At 52.0% G+C, this 27,458-nt stretch overlaps 1 protein-coding gene across 1 annotated transcript in view; it reads right to left on the reverse strand.

Moving 5' to 3' along the window:
- Positions 1-4,281: 4,281 nt before the first annotated feature.
- Positions 4,282-27,458, reverse strand: part of LOC111944238 (axonemal central pair apparatus protein HYDIN-like) — a 56,889-nt gene continuing 33,712 nt past the window's right edge. The window contains exons 28-59 of the mRNA XM_086847702.1: positions 27,131-27,308; positions 26,454-26,611; positions 26,001-26,122; positions 24,916-25,052; positions 24,157-24,278; positions 23,878-24,069; positions 23,332-23,484; positions 22,025-22,264; positions 21,282-21,425; positions 20,675-20,862; positions 20,318-20,500; positions 19,960-20,079; positions 18,603-18,762; positions 18,325-18,497; positions 17,971-18,169; positions 17,184-17,283; positions 16,565-16,658; positions 15,912-16,080; positions 15,387-15,625; positions 14,999-15,068; positions 14,161-14,365; positions 13,563-13,795; positions 12,355-12,503; positions 11,209-11,401; positions 10,553-10,661; positions 9,709-9,963; positions 9,221-9,363; positions 8,653-8,877; positions 7,334-7,494; positions 6,367-6,473; positions 5,342-5,789; positions 4,282-4,673 (exon numbers count right to left, since the gene is read on the reverse strand). Coding sequence (XP_086703828.1) covers positions 4,511-4,673; positions 5,342-5,789; positions 6,367-6,473; positions 7,334-7,494; positions 8,653-8,877; positions 9,221-9,363; positions 9,709-9,963; positions 10,553-10,661; positions 11,209-11,401; positions 12,355-12,503; positions 13,563-13,795; positions 14,161-14,365; positions 14,999-15,068; positions 15,387-15,625; positions 15,912-16,080; positions 16,565-16,658; positions 17,184-17,283; positions 17,971-18,169; positions 18,325-18,497; positions 18,603-18,762; positions 19,960-20,079; positions 20,318-20,500; positions 20,675-20,862; positions 21,282-21,425; positions 22,025-22,264; positions 23,332-23,484; positions 23,878-24,069; positions 24,157-24,278; positions 24,916-25,052; positions 26,001-26,122; positions 26,454-26,611; positions 27,131-27,308 — 5,532 coding nt within the window. The 3' untranslated portion in view covers positions 4,282-4,510. The remainder of the gene's footprint in view (positions 4,674-5,341; positions 5,790-6,366; positions 6,474-7,333; positions 7,495-8,652; positions 8,878-9,220; positions 9,364-9,708; positions 9,964-10,552; positions 10,662-11,208; positions 11,402-12,354; positions 12,504-13,562; positions 13,796-14,160; positions 14,366-14,998; positions 15,069-15,386; positions 15,626-15,911; positions 16,081-16,564; positions 16,659-17,183; positions 17,284-17,970; positions 18,170-18,324; positions 18,498-18,602; positions 18,763-19,959; positions 20,080-20,317; positions 20,501-20,674; positions 20,863-21,281; positions 21,426-22,024; positions 22,265-23,331; positions 23,485-23,877; positions 24,070-24,156; positions 24,279-24,915; positions 25,053-26,000; positions 26,123-26,453; positions 26,612-27,130; positions 27,309-27,458) is intronic.

Below are 27,458 nucleotides of genomic sequence, written 5' to 3' on the forward strand. Positions count from 1 at the left end.
ACACAGGAGAGAAAGCCGAGCATGTCTGTAAGCACCTAATGCAGGCTTTCTCTGTACTGGGGGTCCCCAAAGAAATAAAAACAGACAATGGCCCAGCATACACCTCCAGGAAACTGGAGGAATTCCTGCAGGAGTGGGGAGTGGAACATAAGAGAGGCATCCCACACTCCCCCACCGGCCAAGCGATCGTTGAGCGAGCCCATCAGTCGCTCAAGCGTGTCCTTTCTCATCAAAGGGAGACTGTGAAGGGCTGCACGCCACAAGAGCGGTTGTGCAAAGCCCTTTACACGCTAAATTTTCTCAATTGTTCCGAACAGGACCCTAGCCCTCCAGTGGCCCGGTATTTCAAGACCAACAAGAACTACCAGTTGCAGCAGCGCCCTCCAGTGCTGGTCCGGGACCCTGAGACCCAGAAGATCTTGGGTCCTTTTGATCTGGTGACCTGGGGGCGGGGGTACGCTTGCATATCCTCGCCCCAGGGACTAAGGTGGATCCCACAAAGATGGGTGAAACCTTACGTCCCCAGACATCCAAGCAGGCCACCAGATAGGGTCGAGGATGTCAATGACGTCGTGTCCGGATGAGCCATCCCCCATCCCGAGGAGGAGGAGGAAACAACCCAAGCCCCTTTTTGTTACGTCAACCTACCTTTTTCAGTTAAAGCTATGCTTTTCGTATGTTTTGTTTTCAGAAAGAGCCATCGGAAAGATGACCACCCCGATCGTTGCGCCAACCACTGCGCTCCTGATGATGCTGGTGGCCCAGAGACTAATGACTGGGTCACCAGTCTTTTTTCGGGATGGGGGGTCTCCGGATGGCTCTCGTCCATTTTAAAGACTGTTTTATGGATTGTTTTCATCGTTTTCATCGTTTTAATAGCGTTTGCAGTTTTAAAGAGATGTTTAGTTCAATCGGTTTTACATCTTGTATCCCCCTCCCCTCAAGTCAATTTTGTTAGCGCTCCTTCTCCTCCCTCTTCACCTCCTCCTTCTCCCGTACCCCAAGACTGGTTTGTTGAACCCTCTGCACCTCCTGCCGATGCAACCTCCTCTTTCTAAAAAAGAAAGGGGGAGATGTTGCCGCCTGTTAGTTTATCTTCATTAAGTATGTTTGTTCACCTTCGTTGAGCTTAGAGTTGGTTTGACCCAGTTACCTCCCCCACTATCCCATATATAGTTTGTTCCCAGTTGCCTGTCATTGTAAACCTCTCCCCTCTTTCCAGATTGTTCCCCATCCATCACTTTGGTCCTACCCCCAAGCCCTATCAATCTATGTACACCACACCTTTTGTTCTGGTTCCTTCCCTGCTCATCATCCCTTACTCGATGCCCTATTGGTTGTATAGCTATCCTCCCTCCCCCAAGTCCCTACCATTGGATTTGTGTATTGTAACCCCTTCCTACAACACCTCCCCTGCTGCCATATCATTGGTTGTTGTATGAGCCGCCCACGGGCTTTAAAACCTGGCGCACAGAGGTGCCCAGGGTCTCGGCTCGGACTTTCTCCTCGAGATCCCAGCCCTGTCCCTCATCGCCTTCTCCCTGCACCTGCTGGAATAAACTTGTTCCTGGGAAATTGGAGGACTCCGAGCACTCTCTCTCCCTTTACTGCACCTCGTGTCGCCCTGCACACTATAGAGCCCAAGCCCAAAGGAGCTCTAGAGGTTCCAGGTCGAGCCACACAGTGCTCGCCTGGTTCCCCACTCCTGCCGCTGCCCGCTTGGCACGAGCTAGCCGGGGCGTGAAGGGCCAAGCGGGCAGCGACAGTATTGCAATGCCATCGTGTTGCAGCATGTGTTCATTTTAATAGTTTCTTAATTTCTGGTTGTACAGCTAATGGTTTGTTCCTATATTCCTGTGTTCCCCCAAAGTTGGATTGCCCCTAAGTTGTATCCTCCCCTACGCTGCCTATCATTGTGACCCAAGCCCTTACCCCAAACCTTCCCTGCCTGTCACTGCCCCTTCTTCCAGACCCTTCCCTGTCAATGCCCAGTTGGGCCAATCCCTGATTGCCCCACCCCCCTGTCAATCCCCCAATCCTCGAGGCCCCATTGGCCCGTGTGACCTGTTCTCTCCTCCCCCTTATCCTTATTGGTCCCTGTGCTGTTAATCCCGCCTGATGCTCCTGCCCTGTTGGCTCCTCATTGGTTGACAGGTTGTAGCCACTCTTTCTATTTAATCCCCAGCACAGAGTGCTCGTGGCTTTGTCCGTGACCCGTTCAGAGCATGTGCTCGTTCCTGGGTGCCGTTCAGAGAGCCTTCTCCTCGTCCTTTCCCTCTTCCTTGTGCTGACAGCTCTAACGTGCTGTAGGGCAGCGGCTCGAAGGTTCAGCTCCTGCTGTGAAATTCAGGAGCTGTTCCCCACACTTGTCAGGGTGCCTTGGTGGTGGTGAGCTGGCCTGGGACTGTGGCACCGCATCACTATCCCTGAGTTTAAACAGGTTTCAGATACTATTTGTAGCTTATTCTTTTACATAATTTGTAGCAAAAGTGAAAAAATGACTGTGCATGTGGAATTTTCCTTTGTAAACTCTGGTTAGTGACTGGACTGTTAGGTGTATGGGGATGCACATGATGATTTATGTACTTGTTCACTCTGTGTGGCTCCAGGCTTTGAGAAAGAATAATCCCACTTGGCATTTTGACTCAATTAGGTCTCAGGAATGATGAATCCAGAGTAACTTGTTGAAAGCTGCTGAAAAAATGTCTCTGAAGTTTACAGCACAGCTGAAGTGTTCAGAAGAATGAGAATTCAATGATTGAATATCCAGTTATCCTATTGGCTATGTCTAATTGTTACCCACTGTTACAGTACAGTGCACAATATCACCAGGAAAATTGTGAATGTCATCTTCAGACTGCTCTATTAACCCACTGTATTTTTGATCAAAGTTACTTTCTACAAATTACCAAGCTCTTTTGCCTTTTTGACACTCTTGCTCTTTTCTTGTGAAGTATTTATATATATAATACAGGTAGCTCCTGAATCTGCTCAAGGAAAACAAAGTTAGCTTTTAGGTCTTCTAAGCTGAGGTCTGTTTGTTTCACCTGTTTGTGAAGCTGCAGTCCGAGAGCAGTGACAGAAGGGTTGCTGCTCTGGGAGCAGGGGTGCTTCTGGCTTGAATTTAAACCCGAAGGCGTTGTACTAATTTACAGTTCTTACAAGAGCTCTGTCAGTGCACAGAATTTCCGTATCTCTTAACAACATCTCTTAAAAATAGAAAAGATAACAAGAACAAGCTCCCCCCATGCCCTGTATGGTGCCTGCCATGGTTTCAATTCCCAGTGTGACGGCCAACTCTTCTCAAAAATGCTGGTGCAGAATGATTGTGGAACTCGCTTGGGGTTCTCTGGATGGTAACGTGAGGAACGCTTTCTCTGCAGCTGTTTTGATCTTTTCAAGGACCGGCCTTGGCAAAACCCGGGCCTGGTCCTTCGCCTGTGCCCATTCCCCATCGCCGCTCAAGTGCTCGGTTGTTATTTTATTCCCAATGGCATCAAGGGCGCTGTCGGAACTTTGCAATAGCTCAGAACATTCGGCCTGTAATGACCTCTTCCATGCCCCCTCCCATGCAAGATATTCTGATGGGGTAAGGAGGCACGAAAATAAATCATGGAGGTCATACGGGACCGAGAGATTGGAGGAGAGGGTGGCCTTTAAAAGGCCCTTAAAATATTTGCTTCCCTTTCCAAACTCTTTCTGGGCTTTGCAGAGTTCTCTTTTGTTTTGAAATGAGAATGGCTCTCATTCCAGAAGCACACTCCCACATAATTGAACATAATTGGAGTGGCAAGAGGAAGGGTCTCCTGTTCTGGGTTCCGGTTCCTGGGCTCGGCACTTGTGGCTCACGGGGTGTGGGAACCAGAAGGAGGGGTGTGGGATCTGAAAGTCAGAAGAGGGTTGGCGGTGCTGCAGGGGAAAGAGGAGGGCTCAGAGGAGGGACCTTTTCAGGAGGAGGAGCCCAAGTGGAGAAGGAGGGGTCCGAGGGGACAGGAAGGGGAGGGACAACTGGAGGAGGAGAGATAACAGGGGGAGGAGCATCAGGGAAGAAGGGGTTGGAAGTAGGAAGAAGGAAAGGATTTTGGGGAGGAGAAGTACAAGGGAGGGGCCTGGCCATGCGGTCCCCACCATCTTGTGCTCTCCAGGAGCCATTCTGGGTACACCAGGGAGGAGAAGGTGAACGGAGTAACTGGAGACAGCTGGGGGGAACCTCAGAATGTACTAACTTGGGGGTTTGAACTGGGGTAGTGGGGTTTAAGGAAAGATCTCTGGCACCATGGCTAACGGTTAACAACTTATTAGCAAGTGTTTATTTACAGTTAACTGAAACTTAAGTTATTTAACAAATTAACAAACAATTATTTAATTAACAAAGTTAATTAAAAGATGATGATGGCTGGAGCTGGGAAGGGCAGCTGCAGAGGTCGCATGTAAAGGGTGGGACACCATCAGCAGTAGGAAACAAGATGTTGCTGGCTCCTGCTGGATGCTCCAGCTGACACAAATGCTGTCACTGTGGTGTTGGTTGCCAGTGCAGCTGCTTCTTGTGTCCCTGGCCTTCCTCTGTCTGCTGTAAGGCAGAGCATTTCGGTTTTTCAAAACGCTTCCACTGCCGGGCTCTGCCTTTCAGAACCACCTGCACCGTCCTGTGAGTCTGCTCCAGGTTAGGAATGCTGGGGAGAAAGGGACTGGTATTAGCCAGACAAACATTTCCAGCCAGACGCTTTTCTGCCTCCTTGCAGAGCACACAGCATTGCATCCTCCCTCTGTGCAAGCAGTGAGCAGCTCTGTGCCAGAAGCAGAGCTAGGGACTGGCTGGTCCCTGGGTCTCTCATTCAAGATCTTGCAACCCTCCAGGAGCTTAATGTTTCATACAGTGTCTTTTGCGAGTGTCTCCCTACCAAGGCCAGATGATCTCTCTGCGCTCCTGTGGGAGCTGCTGCCTCTCTGGGACTGCTTGTCTCCAGGCCCACCTCCCCATCCCGGTCAGAGGGACTGAAGGGAGGGTGTTAGGGGATGAACCAGGCTGTGCTTGGTGATGCCCAGCAATAGCACAAGAGGCAACGGGCAGAACCTGAACAGGAAATTGCACCTGAACCTGAGGAAGAACTTCTTCCCTTTGCGGGTGACAGGCTGCCCAGAGAGGGTGTGGAGTGTCCCTCACTGGAATTATTGCAGAGCCCTCTGGACACTGCTCTGTGCCATGTGCTCTGGGATGACCCCGCTTGAGTAGGGAAGTGGGACCAGATGACCTCCTGTGGTCCCTTCCACCCTGTCCCACCCTGTGATTCAGTGATAGCCATCAGAAGTGTGAGTTGGCAAGTGTGTCCATGTTTCCCACCTGCACAGCATGGTGGTCTCAAAGTTCCCCACATCCTTTGGGGAGAAGAGCACATGAAAGGTCTTCTTCTGGCCAGGAGCGATGGTGCCGAAGTTGGGGTTGATGGAGAACAGTGACTGGTCATGGGTGACATCTGGGAGGACTTCCAGGGAGGAAGTGGCACGCTGCGGGGAGAGATTCCATTCCTTGGAGCGGCACCGCTTCTTGGAACGCTTCTTCTGCTTGGCATCCAGCTGCTCTTCCTCAGAAAGCTGCTCCTGGTCAGAATCTTGCTGTTCCTGCTCGGAATCCTGCAGCTGTTCCTGCTCGGAATCTTGCTGCTCCTCGGCAAGCCACTGTAGGCGCCGCAGCTCAGAAGGATGCGTCTCAAAAGGATGGTCCTGCTCCCCCCGGAAAAGAAGCACCAGCTTTCTGCGCTGCCTTACAACAGGAGCAGAGATGAGCCCACCTGCAGAGAGGAAGAGGACACCATTCAAAGACAAAATCTGTGTTGCCAGCAACGCTGCCTCCTGCAGCAGCACATAGGTGGAAGAGAGCTGGGATGCACTCGGAGCATCTCTGGCCAAGTTCCCAGCAGGGAACAGAGCTTCTGGGAGCAGGGTCTCTGCTGCAGCACACACTCCTGTGCCAAAGCAGGAGCTGGTTTTAGACAGTGACTTTGCAGCTGCCCTGGAGTGGGGAACTGCACACAGACAGTGGCTGCAGGGCAGCTCACTCGTTACACCATTGCTCTCCCCAGACTCAGACTTCTCAAAGCAATGACCTGATGTCCCCCCTCCCAGTCCTGACCCAGCACATGGCTCTCCCCAGAGCCTGGCTCAGCTCCTTTGCAGAGCTGAAGTGGCAGAGCAAGAACAAAAGGGGCTGAAAGGCAGAGGGGGCAAGGAGAAAACTCTCCAGCTGCAGCTGGGAAGATGCTGATGAAAGTGAACGTGTGGACAAGGAGGAAAAAGGAATTCAAGTTTTGGGGTGAAGGGGCAGGGTCTTCTCCCCAGGCCCTCAGCTACCAAGTGAAATGCCCTTACCCATCAGAGAGGTTGAATATGGCATCCTCACTGCTTCACTATCTGCAGGAGCAGCTTCCTCCCAGAAGTATTCCAGGGCCACCTTCCCTGTGTTGTGCATCCTGAAACTGAAAAGCAAGAAGGAGGAATTAAAAAAAAAAGTCCAATAAATAGAAAGCAAACAGTACAGTAACATTGTCTGAGGGACTCCTGCTACCACTTTCTGCTGAGGAGCATCTTCTTCCCCAGGCAACCCTGCCATGCTCAGACTGCTGTCCTTCCTGGGTGGCCCAGAAAAGTATTTCGAAGTCTGGAAGTTGAAGAGGAAAGGGCCAACATGGTGCCCAGGACATTGAAGCTAAGGGGCTTACTTTGGACTTTCTTTAGGTCTTGCTTTGACTGCAAACTTATTCTTGAGCAGATGAGGACAGGTGACACTCAGTGAAAGCAAACCCGTGGCTGTTCTCAGCAGAAAATGGCAGCATTGAGCCTCTCCTGACCACCCTCTCCTGCTTGGCTTGGCATGCATGTGAACAAGCCTGTGCTGGTTTTGGCTGGGGTGGAGTTCTGGGAAGCAGGCACTGGGTCAGCCCTGGGCAAAGGTGTCACAGCATTGTCACAGTACAGCTGGTCTGGATTGGACACAGTGAATGTGGCCATAACACAAATCCAATTCAGCTGGCCTAGTTCATGCCTGAACGTGTTCCCAGGTAAGTTACAGGGGACCCTTGGCCAGCCCCATCCAAGCTGAGAAGTGAGCACAGCACTGGCCAGGAAGTTGGGCAGGAGAGAGATCTCAGCCAATGGCTGTCTAGCCCAGGAGATTTGCATTGGGTATTTCAGTGAGCTCTGAATAATGAACGAGGCTGTTTTGTCTCCTGAGCACCTGGAGCTCGAGTTGTGAGTTTTGTCTCCCCAGCCACGGCCAGCACAAAGTTCCACAAAGGCAGCTCCCGCTGGCAGGGCCCTGCCTGGCCTCAGCACTCACGTGGCTGTCCTTGTCTGGAAGGGCAAGGTGTCCTTGAGCTGAACCACGACTGTGTCCAGTTTGAACTGGGCGTAGGCAACCAAGGCACTGAGGCACAGCTCGGCCTCCTGGCCGCTCTTCTTCAGCACAGTGTGAGCCGGTTCCGGGACTGTCTCCACTGTCTGCAAAAGAGGAGAAAAGAATCGCTGAGCAGAGCCCAGAAAGTCAGGCTGAGAAGGGAATCTTTGGGCCTCCAACATCAGCCTCATAGAGGGACTAGAAAGGACCATTCACTTTTACTTCCCTGGAAAGATGACAGAATTGGGACTGTTGTGCTGCAGTAGTTGTTTCTGCCCACTGATCAAAGCAGTCCTAGCACAGCTGTTAATGTACCCATGGAGACTACAGCGGCGTTCCAATCCCTGTACTTCAACCTTGGAGAGGGACTGACTTTTTCCCTGGTCCCCTAGAAATCCAGCAGGTCTCAAAATTAGGGTTAAGTTCCCCTGCTGGAGCTCTGTGGGTGGAGAACCCCATGACTGCAGACTTCTAGGAAGCACTTTTTTCTTCTTGTCTTAGGAGAAAGTGCTCTCCAGATGTCACCTGTGGAGCAACAGCCACACTGCTGGCAGCTGGGGATGGGCATTTTGGGATGTGAAAGATCTCACTAGGAAAGTGTCCAACTGCAGATGTTCTGATAGAAAAGAGGATGGTTTAGAGGCCTTAAAATGGTCCAGAAACTTGGAAAGAGCCTTCACCCAAGCTGAGTGTGTTTGGCAATAATGACAATAAAAGCAAGAGTCTCCAGAGATGATCCTTCTCCGGACTCCTCCATACGGTCACACAGTGCCTGGGCTACTCCATGATGAGATAACCCTCCCAATACAGAGACCACAACCAAAATCTCTGGTATCCATGGAGACAAACCTTGGCATTCACCAGCAGGTGCAGTAGAAGTGTATTTGTCTCCACTTCTAAAGAAGAGACAGAGTGCAGCAGACTTAACTCCTTGTTGGTGAAAAGGCACCAAATCATATGGAGAGATTTCAAACACCATAAAATGAGATAATCAAAAACATTGTCTCCCATTCAACATGGGCTGCAGCACTTGTGCTTGTGGCCCAGACTGATAGTGTGTGGCTAATGGTCTCTTGTCTAAAGGCTTTCCCTCTTGTGTGAGGGTCATGTGCATCCACCTCTCCCCTAGAATGCCCTGCTGGTGAACCTCAGGGCTGTCCAGTGTCCAGAGGAAGCAGGAGCTGCTCAGCCAGCAGTGATGGTGTTATGGTGGTTCTTTTTGGAAAAGCTGTGGTGGCTTTGTTTGCCATTTTGCTTCTTACCTTCTCTTTTTCAGGCCATTGGGCTGCTGGCTCCTGGTTCCCGGTGATGTCCTTCCACATGACAGTGCGCATTTCGTCGTCCCAGTCCGGAACATTCCATAGTGGCAGCTCAAATTTGATCTTGGTCACCTTACATTTCACAAGGTGCCTCCTGAAGGTGGCTGGGACATCTGATTTCAAGGTCACTGTGATGGCCTTGGTGCAGCCAGGGTGGAGATGTCCCACCTAGGGAGAATCAGGGAATCAAGACCAAACTGGAAGCACTGCCAAGGGCAGGACTGATATAGCAAAGGGGACTGATGTGGTGAGCAGCTGTGCCAGGAACCTGCACCTCAGTGTGGATTTCTGTGAAGTTTGATAGACAAAAGTATGAAGAGAAGGTACCACCTCCCATAACGCGAAGCCTTTTCTGCAAGGCTGGCAGCCTTGGCCCAGCCAAGCCAGGGAGTGCATCTCCTGTGTGGCACTGGAATGGGCTAGCACTGGCATGTGAGGTCTCCCTGCCAGCTCCCAGGAACGCCAGGGCAGGGCTTGAGCAATGGGGAAAGGCAGAGCAGCCCCCACTCACCCTGGGGGAGAACTGGAATGGGACGTCTGCCTCCCACTCGAAGCGCATGAACATCATGCCGGTGTGGTTGGTGATGGTGAAGATCCTGTGGCAGGGCTTCCCAACAGGACAGTCCCCAAACTGGATGTGGTTCAGTCTGACAGCTGTTAAGGAGGAAAGCAAGGGATCTCAGCATGCAGGGAGTTCCACCCCACCCCCCTCACATGCACAGACTCCTGTATGTTCAATGCTTCCTTGCTCCAAGCCTTCCTCCCTCTGGCAGGGAGCTCCCCAGGCAGTTCCCCATCCCACCACTTTCAGGGAAACACCCTGGCACACCCCTGAGCCAGCGCCATGCAGCACAGCACACACTGCTCTGCATGCATGGCTGCCACACCCACAGGCCTCCATGTCCAGGGGTGACAGCCCAGGCCTGCCTAGAGAGAGGACACACATGATCAGATATTTTCTTCTTCCTTGTTCCACCTTGGCAGCCTCTCCTCTCTTACCATCAATGATGTCTTTGTTCAAACTGCTCTTATCATTCCTCAACTGTGGGTCTTCCTCTAGACAGTCGAAGCTGAATTCATCCTTGTGGCCTTCACCCACCAGCTCTATCAGGGTCTTGTCAGAGTAGGTGTCCCCCACTAAAACACGGATCTTCCCTTCCACACGTTGAGCCAGGGTGGGATTGAAAATGACATCAAACTCTGCCGATTGCCCACGATGCAGAAGCAGGAGAGGCTTCCCTGGGGGCTTGCTCTCTGCACAGCAATGGAAATCAGAATGAAGTGATACAGTTGTACAGAGGAAATATTTCCATATATGAGGAACAGAAGGTTGAAACCAGCTGCCTTCTGAGCACAGGTTGTTCTACCCGCAGTGGTTCCCGACCCTCTTCTTATGTTCACAAGACTGCCATCTCCAGACACATCACCACTTAAGCAGCTTAACCTCAGGTTGATGCCCAGCCCTCATTCCATCGCTTCCAGACAGCTCCAGCCACATGGAAAGCTGAGCCAAAGAGCACTTTGGGCTTCTGCTGGCTGCCTGTGTGCTCAAGGGCTGTGTCCGTTCAGGCTGGGACCTTGCCACATGCTGCAAATACCTCAGAGGCTGCACTGAGGCAGTGAGAGTCCCCCAGAACCCAGCCCACCACGTCTAGAAGAACACAAGAACTTCCTACTCCTTGCTAGGAGGAAACCCTGCAAAAGGTCCCCATGAAAAGCTCGGGGGACAGAGAGCCCAAGGAAAGAAAGTGTGTCCAACATCTGGCTGCAGCTCAGAGAAGCCAAGAGCAGGACACACGTTTTCCCTCTGTGCACCATCGCACTTCATGGTTAACGAATTTACCATTTTCAACAGAGTCCTCTCCCACATCTTCAGTGTGGAATCTCTCCAGTGTGGAGCGCCTGGCTTTCAAGAAGAATGCTCCATGCTCATCCTCCAGGTGTAACATAAACTGAGAAAAGGGAACACAGAGCACAATGATACTGGTGTGAGTACAGGATGGCACAGGGACTGACACCACAGTGCTGCTGGTCCTGCATAGGAACCCAGCACCTCTCCCACTGCAAACAGCACTGAGCACAAAAGTTAAGTCAAACCAGCTGGGAAAAAAGGCTCTTTAGAGCCATTTGGATTGAACCAACACGGAACCAAACAGGACAGAAAGCAATAAGCAGAATATAATTAAACCACAACTAAGTTTGCTTAAAATATAGTAAACTGGGGAATACAACCTAATGGAACTGGAAAATCACACATTCCTTGAGAACAAACCTGAAAGATGGGGGGAAATACTCCACCACCTTCCTTGTGTTCAACTTAAAGAAGAAAGACTGGATGGAAAATTTTCAAGAACTCCCTTCTTGGAGAACAGATGTCAGTCCCTTGCTTAAAAAGAATTTGTGACACCTCTTGCCAGGTCTGCCATGGTTTTTGGGACCCTCCCCCTGTGCCACAAGCACTTATTCCCAAACCAGCCCATTCCTTGAGCAGGTCCTCACCTTGACAGGTACGATGCCGTTGTTACGGACGACCAGGGGGAGCATCTCTAAATCCCCCAGCTGGAGCCTCTGGAAGCGCAGCACGGCATTTCCTCTCTTGCTGCGAGCTCTCGGGCACACGACTGTCACCTGCGGCTCGTGCCCCCTCCCACTGATGGTGAAGCTCAGGATTTGGGGCTTGATTTTCACAGAGCTGCAGGAGAGGCACACAAACAATTCCAGCTGGCACTAACCCATTTCTCACTGGGCAAGCCAAGCAGCAGGGGCAGTCCACACTGTTTTCCCTGCCTGGTGCTCCTGTAGCCCACAACACAGCCCCCCACCAGCCTCTTCCCAATCCCCTCAGGGCCATTCACAAGAGGAATCTGCTCCAAAGAGCCAGAGCCTTCCACAGTAACAGTTAAAAGTAATTCCACTTAATTGAGTCATGCAGTACAGCAGATACATAATGAGGCACCAGATGAGATATGGCAAATCCCCTGGCTGCAGTGAGATGAGACATAGGCAACAAGCAAAAAAAGCACAGCATGAAAGCAGTACAAAAGCAAGAAGGCAAAAAGAAATCATTGTCACCATCCACCAAGATCATTTCCAAGAACAATAGAAAAGCAATTGCTTATTAGCAATTAGACTTCCCTGGCTCCAATTCAGCCACTAAAGGCTTGAGGAAGGGCAGGTCAAAGCCCCTGTACACAGGTCCCAGTGCAGAGGAACAGGGCTCCTCTTTCATACCAGCTCCCATCACTCACATGAAATAGCTTCATGAATGCAGGGAATCACAGAGGATCACTTAATGTCACAGAAACCAAGAGGAAATTGTGACTGCTGACTTGCTGCCACAGAAACTGATCCATCTAAGCTTCTGTCCTTGGAAATGCCCAGCTCAGCTGTAGCACATCTCAGTAACTTCCAGTTGGCTACCTAATATTTCTCTGTCTTCCTATTTGCTCATACAGGCTAAACCTGTATGACAAATCTGCCTCATTTTTCTGCTCTATCCAACAGTGACTGCCTCCCAGATCATCTCATGCCAAGTACTCTGCCTAAGGCTGCTGAGAGCATTAGAGCTAACAAGAGGTCTGTGCCTTCCCAGTGGAGAGGCAGCTGTCAGAGAGGCTTCCCCCAATATTTCTCAGGGTCAATTACCATTTGGGGATGACAAGGGAAGCCTTAAAAGTGCAGTCGTAGTTCTGCTCATCTGGAGGGGTGAAGGTCACTGTAGCAACAGCGTGGGATGAGCCGGGAATGGACATCTGGACTGGATGCAACTTGAAAACGGTGATAGGGCCTTTTTCCTTGGGGGAAGCCAGAGAGCAGTGTTAGGAGAAAACACCTTCCAGCACGATACAGTTTCATTCATAAAGGCATTACTGAAAACAGCATGTCTGTAGTGGTTTAGATTTGCTAATTGGAGTTTCTCAGTCAATGCACTAAATAATGTGGTGGGGTTTAGCACTGGCTAAAATCACCAGGACACTTATGCATTTTTTGTTGTGAACTATGGATTAGGAGAAGGGTAAAACAGGTTTAAAACTTAAAAGGAATAAAGAAACTTTATCAACAGGACTACAGGAATAAGAAACATCAGAATAAAACCTCCAGAACACTTTTTCTCCCCCTACCCAACTTTTTCTTTTCCCAGCTGACCACTGGGAGACAAAACCTGGGATGGTAAAGCAGTATCAACTCTACAATAGTCTTTGATCAGTCCTTGTAAGAAGAAGAGTTTTTTCTTGTCATGCTATGGAGACTTTTCTACAAGAAGCAGTTTTCTCCTGGCTTCTCTTTTCCATGAACAGCAGCCAGCCAGGCAAAAATCTTGCATTGTGACAGCTCTTCCCATTTTCACAGCCCTCCTAGAGGTGTGTTTATGGGCTGTGAACTCAGGGGTATTGTTTTAAGGATGAGTTGTTCAAGCAGGGAATGCTGACCTTGTGCTAAAGCATTGTGTGTTCTGAGTGCTGGCAGCTGCCCTGCCATATGTGGGAGGTGGTCACTGCATGGAAAACCCTGCAAATAACCTACAACTGGCCTTCAGAGAGAGGAAAAGCCAGGGAGCCTGAGGAGATGCTCTGCTTTGAGCCCTGGCATGTCAGTTGATAACAGCCCCTCTCTGAGTGTGCTTCCAAGAGAGGTTCAGAAGGATTCACTTCTCCCACCAAAGACCCAGAGGTGTGAGCCAAAACCTTGCCCAAGACATGAGAATTCAACACAACTGTTCCCTGGCTCTGCTGCTCTGCCCTGAAGTTTGACCTACACTGAGCTAGTGTGGGCCACAGGAAGCAATCTGGAGAACAAAACAGCTTTCACACGGCCCTTAGAGGGCAACCATCTCCTTGGCCTCCTGTTCTTACCTGTCCTGGCAGGGGGCTGATGGAGAGGACCACGTCACACGGCAGAGCACTTGTGTTGTAGATGTTGAAGTGGGCTTCAGCCTCTTGCCCAACCAGAATCTTGTTGAAGATGAACTTGTTCTCATCTCTCACAAACAGGCCCACACCGTGCACAGAGAGCAGCTTGTGGCTGTGGTCAGTGCTGCTGCAGATCGGGTATTCTTCAAAGATTAACATTGCATCCTCAGCAAATGCTGTGGACAGACCAGAGGGATGAGCATGAAGAAGCCTCCATTCATCTGGGCCTTGCTGGCCTCTGAGAAGGCTTGGTAAGCTCCTTCTGCCCAGGTAACTGCTAAACCCAGCTTTGGGTCGGGGAGCTGGCTATGAGGATGGAGCTCAGTCAACCTGAGTCTTAAAGAGCATTGCTTTCCTTTTATCCTTCCATGCATCCCTCTCAGCTGGGGAGGGATGAATCCACCAGTGGACTTAAGAGGGCTGGAAACTCAGAGGATTTCAAGGGGGGACACCAGGGCTAGCATGCCTCCCTATCCAAGCAGCAAGTTGAGGTGCTGATCAGCAGCAGGTCTGGCCAAGGGAACCTGTGGAGAGCACGTACCTGGCAGGCAGGACTCGGCAGTCAGGGTAAAGGGAATGCCGAGGGGATTGTCCCTGGGGTCTCTGCCCACGATGTCAATGTACAGCTGCTCCTCACAAGTCCCCTCCTGCCCTGCCAGGCACTCCACCGTGATCTGCTGCTGGCCCCACGGAGCGATGGAGCCGGAGCAAGGGGACACCGTGAACATGCCCACATTGAGCTGACCCTGCAGAAGAAGTTCCAGGAGAGGCTGAAGGGTAATAGCTGTGCCTTGAGCACCCCAGCAAAGAGTATGTCCTGCCTTGGCCTCCAGCTGGGCCCAAGCAGCCAGTCCCAGGGCAGGGAAAGATGACTCCATGGCCCAAAGGCAGCTCCAGGTTGAGCCCAACAAGCCAAGAGGAGCTGCAAGCCTGTCTCAAGTGGCAGAGAGAAAGGAGATTGAGTGTAAAGAATGAAGGTGGTAGCTGTGATCCTCAGCCTCCAGAGGTAACAGGAGAGCAGAAACAGCTGTGAGAAATGATGGGAGAGAGGTAGGGGAATGAGATGAAGAAAAGGAAGAAAAAAAAATGTTGTCTGAGCTCTGTGGACTGGGAGTTCAGGAGGGATGTTTTTGCTTCTGTGGTGTTCACAGACACATGCTGGCCAGCAGCTATCACACACAGGACCTGCTCCCCTCTGCTGACCCCACAACTGCAGGTTAGAGCCAGAGTACAGGACTGTCAGTGGGACTGAGCAGATCCTGGACTCCATCCTGCAGACCACGTCCCACCCAATGGAGATGAGCCCCCAGCCTGGGCACAGCAGCATCTTCTCACATCCCCTGCAGCAGCTGCATTGTTGGGGAGCAGGAGTCACCCACCTGTGTCAAGCTTGATTTCCTTCCCGCTGAGCACTTCCTAGCTGATGGAACAGATTCCCGTTGCTTTGAACTGAGAGGAGAAAGCAGAGGTATCTGTCATGCTGAGCTCCCCTGCCTTTCTCTGAGGCCAAAGCTGGCCTTCCTCCTCACAGAGGAAAGCCTTCCTGCTCCAGATGGTTCCCAGAGAGCAGCCTGCAGCACCCATTGCTGGACAGAGCAGCTCGAGCACCAGCTTCCTACTACACATGGGGACACTGAGGCGTGTTTTGCTCCCTCTCCCCAAGGCAGGGCTGCAAATGGGCCATAGCCCAGGTCTGGCTGCCTGCCTCATCTCAGCCGTGGGCTGGTGCCTCCTCAGGCAGGAAGGGTGGTGCAGGGCTTCTCGTACCTTTTGCTTTCCAGTGAAGATGCATCCTCAGTTGCTGGCTGGATGTGGAATTTGAAGCTGATCGTGCCTGTGTTCTCCAGCACGACAGTCTGGGTCTTCTTGCTGCCCTTCATCATGGCACCGAAATTGATGGGTGAGGCGGGCTCAATACTGAACTTGCTGTACGCAGCTCTGGCCGACACCCTCACTGGGATGTTGGCGACAGTCTGGCCTCCTTCCCCTGCGATGGCATCTATCACCTGTGTCCACAGGAAGGGGTGGTAAACAAAGCAAAGAGGCCAGCCAGCCTCTACTCCAGTCCCCAGCCTCCACCCCAGGCCTCCATCAGTTCACCCACCCAGTTAAAGCACCTCCTCCAGAGTCAGATTCTCAGCTCCCTTAGGAAGCCTCCCAAATGGTTTTGAAGACTTTGTTTGTGTACGTAGGAGAGAGGATTCTCCAGTTAAAGCCCTCCTTCCATTAGACACCTGTCCTGTTTATGCTCCCAAAACACCGTGTGGTAACAGCCTGGCCCAGGCAGCTCACCTGGCAGTACAGGATGGGGCTGTTCTTGAGGAGCATTTCCCTTGTGGGGTGGAAGAATATCTCAATATTCACACCAGGCTGGGAGGCGATCAGCTTGCCCGACTGAGGCTTGACAGTGAAGTGGGATGCCAAGTCTCGCATCCTGGGACCTGCACCCTTCAGCATCAATCTGGGGAGAAAGGGAAGGAATGGAGATCTCTGCAGTTACAAGTAGAGGTGCTGCCAGCACAGCCAGGACTTTGCATAGGACCAGAAAAAGAAGAAAAGGGAGAGTGCAGCTCTGCTCAGGGAATCCTGGATGCTGACAGAGAGCACAGACAGTCATGAGGTTATTGCAAGAAGCCTTGACACTGAAATTTTTCATTCACTCTTTTACAGAGTCTCAGAAGGAGAAAGGAGTTGACCATCAAAGAAAGGCAATGAATCTCAGCATTTCAGTGCCTGAAATTCTTGGGGCTCTCCTTTGGGTTCCCTGCTGAACTGTGGAGAACTGCTAGTTTGTGGCTGGAATCTCTGGTGAAATAGCTGAGGGAGCCCAGGTTTTGTGTTTATTGTGAGGTAGCCAGCATGGAAACAGGTTCTAACCATTGACAGAGGGAGACTGCAGGCCTGGGAACCCAGGGAAATGCTCACCACCAGGCAGCTGGACTCACCTGTACTCGATGTTGTACAACCCTTTGTTCTTTAGAGTCAGGACGGTCTTCACATTATCCAGGACATGGATGGTTCCAAAATCCAAGGTTTCATCTGCAGACAACGCGCAGAGCGAGATCAGACATGGTATTTGTGAGCTGCTGCAGAATACACCAGGTCCCAAGCTACATGGAGGTCCCAGCACAAAACCCTTTTCAGCAAGTTTCTGTTCTTGGAAGGGTTTTCCAGCTACTTGTCTGCCCTTTCTCTTACTCAAAATATCTGCAGGCTTAGTAGCTAAGGAGCTCGGCTTCCATTTCCTCGCTTCCAAGCACAAATCCCATCACTTTACATGCTGTGCTGAGCCTGTGGGAATTGCCAACTGCCTGTTCACGTCACTGGTGTTTCAAAGCCCCCAAATCCAACCTGCACGTGAAGCTGCACACTTCAAAGTTCAGAGGGGAGAGACTTAAGGCTGCCAGTGCCCTGACAGTGCTTTATTCCATGCAGCTTGCAGGGTATGTGCTTTATGTATCCATGCCATCCTTGCATCCCATCCCATCCCAAGTGCTTTGGTCACCCACCACCCAAGGTAAGGCAGTGCAGCTGGACTGCTGTGTTTGGGAGACATCCACTGACCTTCAGGCAGGACCATGCTCAGGAGAACATCATACACCTCTGCAGACAGTTTGATGTTTTCAACCTGAACAATCCCCAGGATGTTTTCTGTATCTGAAACCTGAGGAAGCAAGAAACAAACACTGTTCAGATTATTCTTTTGCTAGACAGCCTCTAAGTCCTTGTCTCTGCTGGCTGCTTCCCCTATGGCCTCCCCAGCTTCACAAGTGTTGGTGGACACCCAAGCTTTCCTAACCCGTTCATCTCATGGGCTGTCCCAGTGGGATTCTGCTGCAGTAAAAAACCCCATCAGCCCAACTCTGCATTCCTACAGCAGGGAATGCTGCTGCTAAAGCTTCCTTGAGAGGCACAGGGATGTAAGAACAACCACAGGAAGTGTAGGGTGTCTCAGAGCAGGTGGCATTGACAACCCTTTGCAATCACCTAGCACCCTCTCTGAAATGCAGCCCCTAAACCATGGGGAACAAAATGCCAGGGGCAGAGTTTGTTGCATGATGCCAGAGGTTTGGACAAGCTCCAGGAGAAATGCAGAGATCACGCTGCAGTCTGTACAACCAAACAACAACCTTCAACCATTCACAGGGCCAAGGTGCTTGTGCTACAGGCTCAGGGTGCAGTGTCTGCTTATCTGGGGGATGTGGATGCACTGCACGTTCTGGCAAACGCTGTGTAGAGGCACAAGTTGGGGTCACAGCACCCTTGTGTCTGTCAGGGGCAGCTCTTCCTGACTCTGTCTCTAAGAGCACGTGGCTGCTCACTGTGCCAGGCAGGGCACAGTCCCTCTCACCTCTAGTCGAAGGGTCTTCTCAATGGTGCCAATCTGCTGGGCCTTGAAATTCACTGTCACTTCAAACTCTGAGCGGGGATCAATGGTGCCGTTATCTTGTGACAGTGAGAAGTCCTCAGCAAGGTCATCCAGCCCACTGAGCTGCCAGGCCATGGGCAGTAGGGTGTTGTTTTTCAGGACCAAGGTCCTGCTGTCAGTCCTGCAGAGACAGGAGGCACTTGGCATCAGCTGCTGGCTGGTCACACCAGCCTCGCCACTGAATGCAACCTGGAGCAGCTCCATCCGAGCCCTGGAAAGCAGAGTCAAATGTTTTGTCTTTGTCACAAGTCTTGGAGTGCTTGTGGGATGACTGACCTGTGCAGAAGCAGCTTGTCAAAAGACAGCTCCAGGGGGCTGACCTCCAGCTTCACGTGCACCCCATGGCAGCACACGCTGAAGACCACTGGCTCTGGGTTCTTGTCAATGCAGCAGATGAGTTTGTCTTCCAGGAAGCCAGGGGAAGTGGGGTATGCCCAAATGGTCAGCTCCTGGACCCGGCCCCACGGAAAGAAATAGAAAGAGCTCTGTGTGTGAGCAGGAGCAGCAGCTCCTGGGCACTTCTACGGTGCCTGCTCTACCTGCCCCTCTCCTACCTGCTTCTTCTTTGGTTTCAGGGTCATGCTGGGAGGGTCCAGAAGGAACGTCTCTGCTTTTTCATCATCCTCAAAGAAGAACTGGACCTCTACGTCCATGGGGGAGTTGTTGAGGATGGTTATATTCTCCGAGTTGGCAGGACAGTTCTGGGCCTTGTACCTGTCCACAAAAGGGGAAAAGGCTGCAGAGGAGACTGTTGCCTTTGCCACGCATCGAGGAAAGCACCGTGTGCAGCCGAGGAAGCGGTGCTGGAGGACCCTGCTCTAACAAACAAGTGAGGGAAGTGGATCCCAGCCAGGGGCGTGGGCATGTGCTCATCCTTGCCTGACTTTGATGCCTTCCCCTGTACTTGGGGCCTCCACCCCAGAAGCCTGATGATGCTCAGGCCACTTCAAGTGTTTTTAATACAATGTAAATTCAAAGGTGCCTAGAAAAATAACAATACACCAGGCCCATGGGTTCTTTCCCCTTCTTTCTTGGGGTGCCTTCCCTGCAGGGTATAAAGAAAGGCTTTTGGAAAAAGAGTTTAGCTGATCTATTTCCAAAAAGTCATGAAACTGCTTTGGATTTCATGGCTTATCACAGAATCTGAGAAAGAAATATAAAGCATCATTTCCCAAGAGGAATGCAAAACGATAACAAGTGACCCTTCTCTCAGGTGTGGAAATGACTTTGGAGTGAAAGGGTTAAAGAGGCAAACAGAAATCCCAGACCATCCCATAAACCTGGCTAAAGATTGTCTGGTTTTTGAAACTGTGTTGTCAAAATAGATTTAGCCCTCCATGGAGACAAGAACTTAATGTTAAATACTATTTTTTAAAAAGTGACAGTAAAAGTAGAAATGCACAATAGCTTCAATGACAACGTTTTCAGGCAGACTTTATCCAGCAGTGATGATGCAATGTCATTACAGGCAAATGTAGTTCCTGCTGTACATACCCCCTGACACCCACTGGCAGGTCAACCATAAAATCTTATTAATAATTACAGATCAATGATAGCTTTACAAAACCACCTACAGAATAATTGCTCACTCAGGCTAACTGCCGAGCTCAAAGCACTTCAAAAACCACCATACATTTCCTAAGGGGTGAAGCTGATATGTGGAGGCAGACAAAAGTTGCCCCAAGTCCCCTTTGGACTGGCAGCAGCCTGGGGCTCTGGCCAAGGCACCCAGCAGGCAGGCAGAGCGGCTCCCCCAAGGCTCATTTGCCTCTTGTATGCTCAGGTTCACACATCTGTGCTCCTTCAAACCCACGTGTGTGCCAGGACTCTGCCAGGGACTGCCCTGGATTGTGTCCATGTCCCCAAGCGTGTCCAGGAAAGAAAGTACAACACCCAGCAGGGAGCACATACCACTCTCTTGATTTCCCACACAGCAGCGGTCCAAAGTGGAATTGCTTGGTGCTCTCAACATATTCCTTGAAGATGATTTCACCTTTCTTCATGGTCCTCCTCCACTGTGGAAACACCAGCCTGGGCAGAGAAAGCAGGGAAGGAGGAGCTATGAGATGCTGCAGGTAGGAAATGCAGTCAGAAAGCCATAACCCATCCTGGTGGCTCAGGGACCATCTGCCTTCCCAGCTCCCAGCACAGAAAGAGATGCTGGGTGACGTCAGGCAGCACCATGTGCCCAGGCCAGAATGCCCAAGGAGCAGCCCTGGCTGTGAGCTCGGGGACAGCAGTGTGGGAGGCTGCCAGGGGCCAGCCTTACCGTGGGTTCTGGCTGATGCTGGGGTACAGGCCGGTGCCACTGCAGGGCAGCTCGTACTGCCGCTTTGTCCCCACCAGCTCAAACCTCAGCGTCTGCTCAAACTCCCCTGGCTTTTTGGTGGAGAAGTGGACCTTCAGTTCCACCTCACCGAGGGCAGGCACTATCCAGCGGTACCGTTTCAGCCTGGCAATTAAAGAGGAGGCTTCAGACATGGCTGAGGAGCAAATGAAACAAGGAGGGTGCACTGGCCATCCCATGGAGGCCCTGGCACAGGGTCCCTGTGCAGCTGGGGACGATGGACCTTGTTTGGCAAGAGGACCAAGAAGCAGAGGCATCACCTCCTCCTGTGCAGCTCACCTGAGGAATTCTGTGGGGACTGAGGCACTTTCCAGTGTACATTTGGACCTTGTGCTGGAGGATTCCCAGGGACTTTCTGTTCTCTGTGTAGATATTTGGCTCCCCTTTGGAGACTTGTCTCTGCTGGCTGCTTTACCCTTCTTTGGCTGGCCCTCAGCAGAACTGCCCATCTCATCTGGGGTCTTGGCCTAAAGGGAGAGAGAAAAGGGAGAGAGGGGTGAGCCCTGAGACATTCCCATCCTGGAAAGAAAAATGGGCCTTCGTTCACCAATGGAAGAGAGAATAAATAAGTGCACCTGCCCAGGAACTTGGTCTTCCTTACTGGGGTTTGTTTTGTCTAGGACACCCCTTCTAACTCAGGATCCTCTCCTCAAAGGAAGTTGGTGGTTTTAAGTGATTTTTCCCCTCTTACAGAACTGCTCTGTCTCCAGCAAAGCTGTCTCTTTTGCCCCATCCCTGACAGAAAGGAGACCTGCAGACGTGGGGCCCCATCACATCTTCACTACCTCTCCACAATGATCCTTTTCCATCCACCTGTCCCTCATGCCCCCATCTAGCCTGGTCCCTGCCCTGGCACCTTCAGTGCCAGCATCACTGCAGTACCCACCAGATTGTCTTCAGGTGTAACAATGGTGAAGGGCTTCACATGCTCTGCAGAGCCCAGCCGCTCCTCTGGGCAGTCAACTCTGGAGAGGACAGCAGCAGGGGGAAGGGGAGGCCCTTGGGGATGCAGTCCCAGATGCCTCAGCATCTAAAAGACGAGAGAAAATCCTGTTTATACTTCTGTCACCTTCATCCTCACAACTCCTTCTTTGAAGGCACTGAGCTTTTGGCAATGGGCTTTTTGATTTCCATCAAGTACAAGTATTTTGTTATGCCCAGTGGGGTGAGCAGGCTCCAGAGCAGAGGCAAGAGCTACAAGCAGGACTGGGAGAGAAACCCCTCCCAAGTGACTCATCTGAAGAAAACAATGACCATGAGCTGCTCACTGCCTGCAGCCACACTAGCCACACTAGCCAGGACTGCACTCTGCCAGCAAAGCCCTGAGAACCAGTGGAGTTTTCTGCCAGAGCACATGCCCAGCCCAAGTCATGCCCAGCCTGCCAGCAGGGAAGAGAAACCATATGCAAGATTCCTTTTCTCACCTTTCATCCCACAGATGCAATAAACCCATTTTCTGTCTCCTCCCTTCCTCCCAACAACACAAACTCTTTAAATCCTCCCACAGCACATCAGCAGAGCTGGCTTTGCCCTGGGCATTGCCTCCATCTCCCTGACACAAGCCTGGGAAGATTGGAGTGCTGTGAAGCTTGGGCAGCATGTACACGGGGACCAGACCTGCCTTCTCACCTTCTCCTCCTCCAGGTACTGCTCATCAAAATCCAGGGAGTAAAACTCGATGGGGAATTTGCATGGGTTCTTCACCACCACTGTGGCCTCCACCCCATCGCTGTCCACCAGCCCCCATCCCATCTTTAGTGCTGGGGGACTGAACTCCAACCGTGGCTCCAGACCTTGCCCCGAGAGGTGCAGACTTAAGTGATTGCTGCTCCCATGAATGTTAAGTTTCAGTTCATACTTGTAAGACCTCTGAAAAGAGAAAAGTGCAGAAAACTTATCCATGAAGCCCCAGGACCCCAAATACAGCGCTTGCCCCAAGGCCAGGGTGTTATCAGTCCCTCCAAGGTGAACAGAAACCAGATATTCACTTCTGCGAGGGACTACAGCGCCTGTGTCTGGGTGTGAGTAACTGGGATGAGTCCTGGTGTGCACTGTCACTGGGTATTGGGTACCAGATGGATGGACAGTGGACTGCCAGGCGTTTTCACCCAGGCATGCAGGAGTGCAGTGCTCAAGAGAAGGGCCCTTGGGGTTACAGTGTCCACACCCAGTCCTGGCACTGCTGCATCAGGCAAACGCCAGCTCCAGGAGAGAGGCAAATGAGCTCTGGGTGGCCAGAAATAAGGGTCACCTTCTCTGCTTGGTGTTTGGCTCTGATCAAAGCCAGACACAAGATGTTTACATCTCTTGAGCAATTAAAAGGTCCCTGGGACTGTCTGTGGGCACAGAAGCACTTGTGTCCATACTGCTACACACTGTCAGTTTCCAAGACCCAGCGGCCCCAGGCAAAGTACTTTTGGGAATGCTGCATCCTTTTCAGTTGAATCCCCAGCTGTGTGGGAATGTGCAGGCAGGCCAGAGCCCCAGGGACTGACTGCTGGCAGCACACCACGACAGGTGACTGTCCTGCCATGCTCAGGAAGGTGTCTGGTGGCTGTTTTGCCAGTCAGTTGTGCAGCAGGATGGGCCTAGAGCGGCCATTCCAGGATTATCCTCTGCGAGTGTGCAGCTGCTCTGCACCGAGTGTCGCAGCTGCAAACAGGGCCAGGCAAGGGGGAGGCTGAGGGGAGCTGGGCACATCCCTCCCCTGTGCCGAGAGGCAGCCACAGAGCCCTGATGCTCTCTGTGCAAGCTCCCTGTGGGCATTTCAGAGCACATCTCCCGGGAGTGCTCTGTGGGCTGAACTGAGCCACGCTGAGCACGGCGCTTGCAGAAAGCCCCCTGTGAAGGCAGAGCTCGTCCCACACTCTCTGCACCAGGCCCTCATTTCCAGATAGCCCTGACAGGCCTCCTGGGCTGACAGCTGCCAATCTCACCTCCTCCTTGGGTGCAAACTGGATTTGCAAGTTCTGCCACGCTCCTGCATCAAGGGTTCCTTTGGAGGGCGTCACTTCAAAGGGACAGCGCCTTTCCTCCAGTGCCTGCTGCTTCTGACCTTGGGCTGGTGTCATGTATCTGAGTTGATTGCTCTGGACACAGAAACCAATGGGGTGAGGTCTCCTCAGCCTGTGAGGACAGAGCCTCAGTTCCTGTAGTGCTCTGAGACACTGATACAGCGCTGACAGCACCCACAGCCAAACCAAGTGTGGCCCCAAAGCCTAGAGCTGGAGGGAAAACCTGTAGACAGGGCAGGCTGAGGGAACTGCTGTCCTCAGAGGAGGAGGAATGGCTGAAGATGGCACAAAAGCAAAGCAGCAGCTAATGGAACAGGTCTAGGAAAACCAGCCTTGATCTACACCCTCAGAAACTTCTTCAAACACGCCATAGACCCAAGTGCTTGGGCAGCCACAGGAGCAGAAAGGGCAGGAGACACAAAGAAAACCCAGCCAGAAGTTGTGTGTTCAGTGCTGCCTGTGCTTTACCTTCGTAACAGGCTTGATGGCAGTGATGAACCATTTGCAGGGCACTTGGAACCCGTTGTAGAGCTGGACTGTCTCAACCTGGCACTGCCCAACGAGGATATTGGGGAACTGCAGTGTGTTCTGGGAGAGGTCGAGCGACAGTTCCAAGACAGTGGCACGGAGGCGGATGTGAGACGTGGGGCCTTTTGTTACCTGTAGAAGGACAGAGAATTCAGCAGAGGGTGCAGGTGACATCTGCTGCTGTGCCCAGCCTGCTGCCTGCCCCAAGAGCTGTGGTACCTGTATGGGCAGCAGCACATCCACGTCACCCTGTGGTTGCTGGGCACTTTCAAAGCACACATCAAACTTCAGGGTGTGCATGTGGGGCAGACTCTTCATCTGGCCCAGGTCCACGCTGAAACCTTGAACAGATGAAAACAAAGCAGCTGAGATACACAGGAAACACAAGCAATGTGTCAGAAGCACGTTAAGGCCTTACAGCTGTCCTGGTGAGAGGTCTGGGAAAAACCCCAGGCTGTGCTGTGACCTGGACAAAAACTCAGAGTGCACCTGAACGCCCCTCGACACAGCGAGCCACTGTGTGATGCAAGTGCAGCCTTGCCTCAAGGCCTCTTCTGGAAGCCTCTTTTGATCCACCAGAGGATCTCACAGGCTGTTTCCTCAAGAAAGGCTGAATACAAGTGCTGTGACAGTGTGAACTCCAAACAAAGCACTTCCAAAACACAGCAGACACCACTGGTTCACAAAACAAGGCCACAGAGTGCCCAAAGAAACTTGATGCTCGTGGGAGCCAAGGGCAGAAGATGCTGAGAGGTGACCAGGGTGATGAGCCCATCTGGCCCCACACTGGAGTGTCAGGGCACTTGTAGGCAGGCCAGGTCCCTGGGCATGGCTGGACAGGAGGATTCTGCCTCTGAAGCTCCCAGCAGGGGCAGGGAGAAGAAAAAGCTGAAAAACCTCCCCAAGTTCAGTGGCTTCAGCTAATCTGGGTGAGACACCTCCTCCATGCCCACAGGAAGTGTCTCCAGCACTGCTTACCTGTGTCCTGCAGGACAGATGCATCGACCCAGAAGGACACTGGGATCTGCCCAGGGTTGGTGATCTCCAGAGTGCGTCTCTCAGTGAAACCCTTCAGGACAGTGCCCATGTCCAGGACATACTCGGGCAGCTCAACTCTGCAAGGAGGAGTAAGGACAGTCCTTAAACCACAGCCTGCCTCCATGTCCAGGTGGATGGAGGATACAAATCAAATGGCTATTTCTTTATTCACTGCTGCAAAAACTCAGCTCAAGCCCGTGAAACCCATGGCCTGACCACCTGGCAATGACTTTGGGAAGTCAGGAGGAGTGCAGGTCCGAGGTTTTATCAGCTACTAATGGTACCTGGAAATAAAATTAGTTTAAAATGGAAACTGTCCACAGCTCCTCTGCCATGAAAAGCCAGTAGAGGTGAGTCCACTGGGCCTCCACTGGACTAAATGAAACCACTTAGGCTGGTGTACAGCCTGAGCCTGAAATTGCTTTGGGGCCTAGCAATAAGATTTGCCTGCACAGGAAATCTTCACTGCTCTGCAGCCAGATCACCTGATCTGTTCTGCAGAGCATCTTCCTGAATTGAAGCCTCCCTTGCTTGTGCTGCATCATGATGGTGCAAAGGGACAGACCAAGTTAATTAGATAAGCCCTGCCACCCCACCAGGATTCAAGCCATCTGATTTTGGGCTTTCAAGGGTTTGCTGACATGTGCAGTTCCCTCCTCCTTTTGTTTAGTGTGCTCTGTTAGTTGGAACCAAGACATCAGCTGGGAATTGTCTCTTTCAGAGCTAGTCAGCAGGGACAGAATTGAAGCTGTCTGGAAGGGCTTGAAGGTCTGCAGTGGGTCCCCTCAGCTCTAGGGACAGAACCCCACAGCTGTGGGGAGCTGAGTCCAAAGCTCAGCGTGGTGCTGGGGAAGGGAGGGCACTCAGCTGCTCACACGCAGCGTGTCACAGCCACCGGGACAAGAGCCTCGCTGCAGTCCAGGCTATTCCCAGCTCTGCAGAAACAAGGAGCTCTCAGGAGAAGGGGACATTGCTGGCTGTTCCCCACGGGGCACCTGGAGATGGGGATGGGAGTCCCTACTCACTTGACAAGGCTCTGGCACAGCTTTTTGTCAGGGAACTCGGTCTTTGGGGGATGGCACGTGAGCTTCTTCTGCAGCTCCAGAGCAGCCTTCTCGATCATCTTTATCTGCAGCCGAGTGTTTGCCTGAGGAAACAGAAGACAGACAGTGTCTGGTTAGCAAAGGTCTTTCCCGAGGTTTGCACCTGAGAAAGGATCCCACCCTGCTCTTGTTGAGAGGGGTGTGGGGTTCTCCTGTCTGGCTGCTCGGTGTCTGACAAGCTGGTGCAAGCCAACCCCCAGAGAGACCATGGCCAGAGTGGCAGCCCTAGGGGCAATGCTGAGGTGACACATGGTTCTAAGTGGGCAGGGAGGTCCCAGGTGCCATCAGGGCACCGGGAAACTGCTGTGGGCTGCAAGGGGCTCAGGCGACATGGACACAGTGGCATGTGCCAAACGGGGCTGCAGCTGTTCTTACTACAATGTCAGAGCCTCCAGGCATGCAGGGCTGCAGCTTCCCAGTCTTCACATCTGGACTTTTTAAGGGCTGAGCTGCTGGGATCTGAATTTTCAGGGTCTCACAGTATTGCTGCCTGTGTTCTGCAAGCCGTAGTGGCTTTCCACGTTTCTCATTTCCTGAAGGAAGAAAACATCCACCAAGAGAAGTGTGAGCAAAGTGCCAATCCCACTTAAATTGGGAAGTCCCTAGCTCCCAAACACTGCTTTCTTCCAGAAAGAAATCCCTCAAGCCATCTATAGAAAGTGGATGCTGCTGCTCCTCTCGGAATGCTCACGTTCGCTCCCATCCATCTTCCTCCCCACAGAGGAACATCTCATCCCCTGCAATGTCACGCAAATCCAACCCTGCCAGAAGCCCTGCCAGCCTCTCTTACAGCTTTCCCAAGCCTTTCAGGCCAGCCATCATCCTTCAGGACCCTGCCAGATGTGCTGGCAAGCTCTGCAGGATGGTTCCTGGGACAAAGGCCACATGGGATCCTCTGCTCAAGACTCACAAAGCAGTCAGATGGCTTGAGTGGCTCTGGGAGTCCTGCAGCCCTCCAGGCTTGGTGCAGGTGGGCATGAGCTGCCCTGTGGGCATTTGGTAGGGAACAAAACCAGAGGGGCCCTTCCTGGGGGCACACAGGCAGTGCCCACCTTTGATGTTCCAGGGCAGGTTGACACTGATCATAGGAAAGGACGCTTCTCCTTTCAGGCAGATCTTTTCCGGCTCCAGGTCACCCACTTTAAGCTGGTATGTCCTGCTAAAGGCTCCTGGTACTCCTGGCATGTAAGAGAATCTCAGCACTTGCTTCCTGCCACATGCAATGGAGCCCTGCAGGAATGGCAGAGGAGGAAGGGAATACATCAGAGTGTTTGATGGGGGATGGCTCAGGGGACAGACAGGCTGACAAGACAGGTTCTCTATCTAGAAGAAACCATCAGACCACATCACCTTTGTGATAAATACATTATAGTGTTGCCT

The sequence above is a fragment of the Cyanistes caeruleus genome, chromosome 12 (genome assembly GCF_971803275.1).
Source record: "Cyanistes caeruleus chromosome 12, bCyaCae1.hap1.1, whole genome shotgun sequence".
Taxonomy (NCBI): domain Eukaryota; kingdom Metazoa; phylum Chordata; class Aves; order Passeriformes; family Paridae; genus Cyanistes; species Cyanistes caeruleus.